The sequence below is a fragment of the Ovis canadensis genome, chromosome X (genome assembly GCF_042477335.2).
Source record: "Ovis canadensis isolate MfBH-ARS-UI-01 breed Bighorn chromosome X, ARS-UI_OviCan_v2, whole genome shotgun sequence".
In the NCBI taxonomy this organism is placed as follows: domain Eukaryota; kingdom Metazoa; phylum Chordata; class Mammalia; order Artiodactyla; family Bovidae; genus Ovis; species Ovis canadensis.
The window spans coordinates 78,922,778-78,930,891 of record NC_091727.1 but is presented as its reverse complement, the minus strand read 5'-3'; the positions used below and the strand labels follow the sequence as shown (position 1 = coordinate 78,930,891).

The 8,114-nt window shown below is 38.6% G+C and overlaps 1 protein-coding gene across 1 annotated transcript in view; it reads left to right on the top strand.

Annotated features, from left to right (window-relative positions):
* The first annotated feature begins 1,882 nt into the window (after nucleotides 1-1,882).
* CHM (CHM Rab escort protein) overlaps nucleotides 1,883-8,114 on the top strand; it is a 245,947-nt gene continuing 239,715 nt past the window's right edge. The window contains exon 1 of the mRNA XM_070290384.1: nucleotides 1,883-1,990. Within this exon, the coding sequence (XP_070146485.1) occupies nucleotides 1,942-1,990 (49 nt within the window). The 5' untranslated portion in view covers nucleotides 1,883-1,941. The remainder of the gene's footprint in view (nucleotides 1,991-8,114) is intronic.

Here is an 8,114-nt window from a genome sequence, read left to right as displayed (position 1 = left end):
TCTCCAAAATAGAGATTTCAGAAAGCTTTTTGCATTTCCTCTGGTAAATCTATTAATTTTTATTTCCACTGCTGGTATTAAGAGTCTCACAGATCTCACAGTTAAGGTCTATTTCACTTCTGATACTACTCAAAACTTTCTATTTGTATCAAGGCAAATAGCAGAGTGATTTGCTAGACAATAATTTCCTTTTTCAGAGGAATCTCTATTACACAAAATATTCATCAGAGGACACTTTCACAAAAGTATTGTTCAATACAAGAAGAGATTCCATAAGTGATATTAATACAACACTGTATGATGTTGCTAATGATTGTCACAAAACTCAACAAAGTGCAGCCAAAAACCCCAATAAAATACAATTTTAAAGACTTTTCATGGAACTTAATGTGGTAACGAACATGTATTGAGCATCTTCAAAATATAAGATACATGCTAGTGATGGGCAGCTATCAAGGTGAAGACCCAGTCCCTGTCTCTATAGTACTTACCATTAGCGGAATCAGAGCTAAGTTGTTCAGCAAACACTTACTGAATTCCTGTTATACACCAGGATTGTGTTTGATGCAGGGGTAAAAAGATAAGTAAGGTACAACTCCTATAATTAGGGGCTTATAATTTAAGGTATGGTATATCTGGGTGTGTATTTTGGGGGCTATGTGTCCAGTATAGGAACCAACATAAACACAAATAATTTTTAGTGCAATATGTGCGGTTATGACAGAGTGGTAGCAAAATGTAGGGAAATTTAACCCAATATAGGGAAGAAATGCAGGGAGGACGTGGTGGAAATGACTGACTGAGTCTTGGGGATAAATGTTACCTGGAGAATGGGAGATCATTCCATGCTGGAGGAACAACTGTGTGGCTGCAGAACTACAACAAGAGGTCAGACAGGTGGTGTAAAGAATGGTCCAACGCGGCACTTTCTTTGAATTATTTTGAAACTCTGGTAAAATAAACTACACGATGAATTTCTGGGATCAAAAAAGTATCCTCCCTCACTCCCATGCACCTTCCTTTTCTTTTTTATTTTGGTATTATCAGACAGCAAAGCATTTTAAGTAAGGGGGGTGAGGGTGCAGGTGGGAGGAGGCCAACCTTGAAAATACTTACGAGAGCTATATTAGCTGCTTGGCAGAGGCAATCTAATCCTCATCAAATACAATCACTTGAATACAAAGGCCACTTTACCTAGATCATCTCTGCAGGACCTTATTGGGAAAATCTTGTATGAACTCTTTGTATACGTGTATGAGACTAGATTCAGAATCACTTAACGCGTATCAAGCAACTACTGTGCTTTCATTTTTCCCTCCTGCAACCAATATTAATATATAGCCAAGGTGGCTGTTTGGAGTAACTAGAACAAATACAGATGCAGTGAGGTTTCATTCCAGCGAAACTAGGGAGAGATTTTTTGTGGATTTTTATTGGGGCGACAAAGACAAAAAAAAGATAAGCAATAGAGTATGAAGGTATTGGTGTGAAAAATTATGCTTTGGGGGCCAAAACGAAAGTATAGACACGCTAAGGGAAACAGTTTCCAGGCTGAAATGAAAATTTCCTTTGTTCACAGAACAATTCCCTTTCAATTTCACTCCACCCTCGTGTCTCCTAACAATTCTTGCTTCATTATTGTCAAGCAGTTCGCAGGTCTTCCTACCATTCATCCTAGCCATCAGAGTAAAAATCTACAACTCTTTTCTACCTCAAAACTCCAGGCTAAATGCGCTACTGTACTCAGCCTGGAAAAGGAATGGAGCTTTTAACGTTCGATTAAAAAGTTTCAAATACAACGCTGTAGCCTCCTACCTGGACCCACCACTCGATAACTACAATACCCAGAATGCACTGTTTCCCTTCCGCCATCTACCGCGGCAGTGCGGAACTTGATCTTATTTGCACAAGAAACAGTCACATGACACGTTTCCTGTTAAGATGGCGGACAATCTCCCTTCGGAGTTTGATGTGATCGTAATAGGGACGGGTATGTGTGGCTCTGGTACTACCTGGACAAAGTGTAGGAAGTCTGTCCCATTCCTACCTTCTCTGTCAGGAGCGAGGGTCGGCGAGAAATGTTGGGGTCGAGTGTGGGAGGGAGGACGGAAAGGAAGTGAGGTAGTCTGGAGTCAACGCGGGACTTGGGCGCTCCAGGGAGGGGCTTGGACCCGCGGTGCATAGCGCCATTTGAGTAGGGGTCGATATGGTTGATGCCGATTGCTGAGGTTGGTTGCTGCGGTGATTCCTGTAATTTCCTTAGAGGGAGGAGGGTTTGCAGTGTCAGGAGAATGGAGGGTGGGAATTTTATCGATGGAGACACCATGGCATGACATTATAATTTCCTCGTTGATTTCAAAGTGATATTCCCCATCATTTTGTCTCGCCATTTCATAGGAATTTTTCATATATTTATATAGTCCTAGGGTTCAGTGCATCTCGGATACAGTTTGTTACTCATTTGTTACCCATTTATGTTTAAATGTACTAAGGCGAGGAAGTGGATTCTTTTCTGTTGTGTTGAGAAGCGTGCTGCTGCTACTGCTAAGTCGTTTCAGTCGTGTCCGACTCTGTGCGACCCCGTAGACAGCAGCCCACCAGGCTTCTCTCCCTGGGATTCTCCAGGCAAGAACACTGGAGTGGGTTGCCATTTCCATCCCCAAGCATGAAAGTGAAAAGTGAAAGTGAAGTCGCTCAGTCGTGTCCAAAGCCTAGGGGGTTGTAATTTGTTGAGGTAGCCATTATTCCTGCTTTATGGTGCTGAAAGAAATCATTTTGCTTTCTTCTAGCCACCTATCTACCCACAGCTAAATGAGCTGAAAACAAGTTCTGTGAGTCCAGTTCTGGTGTGTGATCGTTTCTTTCTCTTGTTTGTCCACGGTTGATTCTTCATGTTTTGGGTGGTGCCAGAACTCCCTCTGCAGTTTCTAGTTGACAAATTACACGTACAACACGTGGCAGAAAACATTTGGAAAAAGTTGTTATTTTGTTTTTCTTAACAGTGTAAAGGGTGAATTTTAGATGGGATGAAATAGTTTGTTGGATGGGGTTTTGTCCTGTCTACAGAATGTGGTAGGCTGGAGAACCTCTGATGAATGAGACCCTGTCCATTGTGTTAATAAATTCAGCTCATTGTCTTCTCAAACAGGAGCAGCCATGTTTCCAGGTCGGGAGTAAAAATACCTATTTTCGAGTGATTATTTGCTAATCCGTGTGCTAAGCTCTTTTACAAATCGTATGTAATCCTCATAACTTTGTTAGAATAGGTATTCTGTACACTTTACAGAGGAGGAAAAAGGGCTTAAAAAGGTTGCAGTTTGCTCAAGATCGCACTGCTGGTAAATTTCCAAAAGTCCATTGTATACTAAAAGGAGAATCAGTAGTTCTGACACTCAGAATTAAACCATATTAATAGAAATAACTGAGAAAACTTGGTTGTAGACCTTGCTTGGCCATTAACCAGCTGTGTGAATTTCTAGGGTTAGGAACTTAATCTCTCAGAGCCTCAGTTTCCTTGGTTTTGAATATAGGCAGGATAAACTAAATAACCTTTCCAGTGTTGTCTAACAAAAAATTCACTTATTCTAGTTATACATGGGTGATTGTTCTCAAAACAGTAAGGACATGTTTATTCTCAACCTGAGAATTGCATGGCTACAAATTACCTTGCTGTAGCTGCTATGAACAGATCTTGGATGATAGCTAGAAGGAGTCAGTAGACTCTATTTATTCTCTCCAGTCTATCTTAAAACTTAGAACAGTATCCATTTTAGAATAGTTGTTATACCATACTTGGGTCCTGTGTTACTCCCTTTGTTTGTTGTACTTTGGAACTTAGGGCGTTTTAAAAACTACTTTGTATCATTAAAATATTTTTTCTTGATCAAAATTTTAATCGATAAGTGGCAATTCTTATTATTAAGTGCTGTTAATTATTATATAAGAAATATTTTGCTCTCTAGTTCAGTTTGTAATATGGACTATATCCATCTTCCTGGAGTCTGTTATGATAGAGGTAGGAAGATTCTGTGAGTGATCCAGAAAATTGCATCAGGAAACATCTGGCTTATTTGGAAAAAGATTCATTTTAGACTTATTAACATGAGAGTAATGTTACTTCTCAAAGTATGGGAAGAACTTATTTGAGTTAGAGGTTTTCATATCACTTAGTGAACACTGTTTAACTTTTCAAGCACATTGTTTAAATTTATGATTTGAAGCTTTGTATTTAGGTAAAAGTCATTCCCAAATTAATGAATCCAATAATTATAATCATTATTGAATAAGTGATTTTTAATGTGTTTGGAATATTTCTCTTCTGAAATAGTATGCTGAAAGTGGCCTTTAAGATGTGTTTGCCTTACTAAGTGTGCTAGCTTGAGTCAATCAGAAAAATCAGTATTTCAAAGATTCAGTTTTGATAACAAAAGCAGAATTAATCATGCATGTATCAGAAACATGAAAATGGGCTATGAGATGCAGTTTTTCTTTTAGCAGATTTAGTTTTAGTTAGAATGTCATAAAGAAACAGTTGCTTTATCAAGTAAAATAACCTGTGGATACTATTTTAAATCCTTTTGGCCTTGATTAACTTGTTTTTCTTTTCATTCTTCATAATATAACATTTTCATTAAGGTCATGTTTTGAAGAGATTATGGGAAAATAAAGATTTGTATGTATTTTCTTAGTTAAGCCCATTTACTCCTGATTACAAAATACAGGAAATAATCTCTCAAACACCTGAAAACAGAGTTGTTTTCTTAAACCATGCAAAATATAGAAGAAACTGAAATAAGGAAGGAGGGCCAAATGGAGCCTCAAGGGAGAGAACAGAAATGGAATAGTGACTCCAGTATAAAATTAAAAAAAATTAAAAGTGAAAAAAAATCATGACAATTATCTTAAAAAAATAGATGTAGAGATAAGTGTCTAGAAAGTGGCCTTCAGTTTGGGTGCACGGTTGTAATTTTTAAGACATATTCCATCTATAAAGACATTTTAATAATAACTTTGTAGGTTACAGAGAAGTATCATTGGTCACAGGTTAAAAATCGTCCTAGTCACATAATAACATAATAGCACCTCACTGGATGTGACTTATCTGGCATCTTGTATAATCTGTAACCTGAAGCAGAGCCATCAATTCAACATAAGGGCAGGTGGGATGGAAGTTACAAGCATCATGGGATATTATTGGCATTCTTCTTACATAGGGGAATCCCTCATTCTTTCACTTAGAGCATATTCATTCTTATTTTAGAAAATTCTAGCATGCTCAGAGCATATTAAGTCTTAGTCACTCAGTTGTGTCCATCTCTGTGACCCCTTGGACTGTAACCCACCAGGCTCCTCTGTTCATGGGATTTTCCAGGCAAGAATATTAGAGTGGGTTGGCATTTCTTCTTCCAGAGAAGACACAGGAGATGTTAACAACTGCTGCAGAAGCTGTGTTTGGAGGGTGTCATTAGACCTAAGTGACAGTTTATAGCCTAATGTGAAAGGGGAAAGGCAAACACCTAAAATGCAAACCTACATCAGGCAACACAATGACCTGGGACCATTTGGCATAGGGACAGACTAAACATTTTTTAGAATATTCAGCCCAGAATTATTGAGAACCTAGTCCTTGCCCTTGTGACGTTTACTGTGTTACCTATTCTGAGGAGCTGTTTGGGGTTCCTGATAGTTACATGCTCAGAGCTGTTCTAAGACAATGTGGGCTTTTCATTGCATCTTTCTTGCTTTCTGAAGACCACATAGAGATTTATTCAGCATCCCTTTCCTTTCTAAAGTACATCACACATATTATATTTTGGAGTTCTTCCCCTAAATGGGCTGTGGAGTAGACTAGCTTAAACATTTTTCCTGCAGAGGATAAACGTGGATCCTTTTCATTTAAGACTTTTATTGCTAAAGATTATGGGGAAATAAATGAAATAAGAAAAATGAAAAACATGGGGGAAATTACAGGGATATTGCTCATAAATCCTGACTGTCTTGCTATATCATGCTCAGCATAGTCCAGAATCAGTCATTGTGGCATCCTGGCATAAAGGGAATCACTTAACCTTCCTTCTAGGTGACTTTGGGCAAGTTGCATAACATCTTGGAACATCAATTTGTTCATTTGTAAAGTGAGAGACTTGAATTAGGTGACCTCTAAGATAGGCATCTCCCAACTCTAAAATTTACCATTGTGTGTGCATAATTATGACACTGGGTCCTTGAGAAAAGACTAAATTTTATGTAGTCCTCATCTGAAGTCAAGTCAGTGTTTTCAGAAATTTTTCTATCAGAGCAGCTTATAAAGAATCATTTTCTTGGAAATGATAAACTGCTTTCATCAGGAATGGTCATGTAGGTAGCACAGCTGAATTTCTTGATGTTCAGTTGTCACTCAGTCGTGTCTGACTCTTTGCGACCCCATGGACTGCAGCACACCAGGCTTCCCTATCCATCACCAACTCCCAGAGCTTGCTCAGACTCGTGTCCATCGAGTCGGTGCTGCCATCCAACCATCTCATCCTCTGTCATCCCCTTCTCCTCCTGCCTTTAATTTTTCCCAGCATCAAGGTCTTTTCTAATGAGTCAGTTCGTCTCATCAGGTAGCCAAAGTATTGGAGCTTCAGCTTCAGCATGTCCTTCCAATGAATATCCAGGATTGATTTCCTTTAGGATTGACAGGTTTGATCTCCCTGCAGTCCAAGGGACTCTCAAGAGTCTTTTCTAACACCACAGTTCAAAAGCATCAATTCCTCAGTGCTCAGCCTTCTTTATGGTCCAACTCTCACATCCATACATGACTAGTGAAAAACATAACTTTGACTAGACGGACCTTTATCGGCAAAGTAATGCCTCTACTTTTTAATATGCTGTCTAGATTTGTCATAGCTTTTTTCCCAAGGAGCAAGGGTCTTATAATTTGATGGCTGTAGTCACCATCCACAGTGATTTTTGAGCCCAAGAAAATAAAGTCCGGCACTGTTTACATTGTTTCCCCATCTATTTGCCATGAGGTGATGGGAGTGGATGCCATGATCTTAGTTTTTTGAAGGTTGAGTTTTAAGCCACCTTTTTCACTCTCCTCTTTCACCTTTGTCAGAGAGGCTCTTTAGTTCCTCTTCCCTTTCTGCCATAAAGGTGGTGTCATCTGCATATTAGATGTTATTGATGTTTCTCCCAGTAATCTTGATTCCAGCTTGTGCTTCATCCAGCCTGGCATTTCGCATGAGGTACCCTGCATATAAGTTAAATAAACAGGGTGACAATGTACAACCTTGATGTACCTCTTTCCCAATTTTGAACCAGTCCATTGTTTTGTGTCTGGTTCTAACTATTGCTTCTTGAAACATTGGGGGGTAGTAATGTTGTCAGGGGTATAGTTGAAACTGATTTTTACTAAATACCTGTTTGTGCCAGACTTTCTGCCAAGTGATGTCTCATATATGTGTATTATTTAGTCCTTTCCTGGGATGCCAGTATGTGGTTCTAACTTCAGAGGATGTCCATGCTTTTTTTTGCCTGTATTTCCCAAAATCCATGAACCTGTGGTCTAGAGCAGAGTTGTGTTGTGTTTTTTTTGCAAGATGCCACCTATTTGTGGGCCATGGAATCAATTCCAGCATTTAAAAAAACAGAGGTAGAATAGAATATGTGTTAGAATATATTATATGTAATAAGGATGAGTATAGTTTTATGGAACATATTTCATGTGTGTATCACTGAAGCACAGCCATATACATATATTCATATATATTTAAGGGGAGTGGCTGAGGGCAAAAAGTTTTAAAGTTTAGAGAATATTGATTAACTGAATAATTTAGTAGGAATGAAAGTACTATTTTAAACGTCCTTTTGTTTTATAAATGCTATACCATCCATATGTTCTATTTACTTTGACATGTATGTATCTTATTTGAGAGCATCGTGTAGTGCAGCAGTCCCTGATCTTTTTGGTACCAGGGACCGATTTTGTGGAAAATATTTTTTCCATGGATGGGGGACAGGATGGTTTGGGGATGATACAAGTGCATTACATTTATTGTGCACTTTATTTCAATTATTATTACATCAGCTCCACCTCAGAGCATCAGGCATTAGATCTCAGAGGTGGG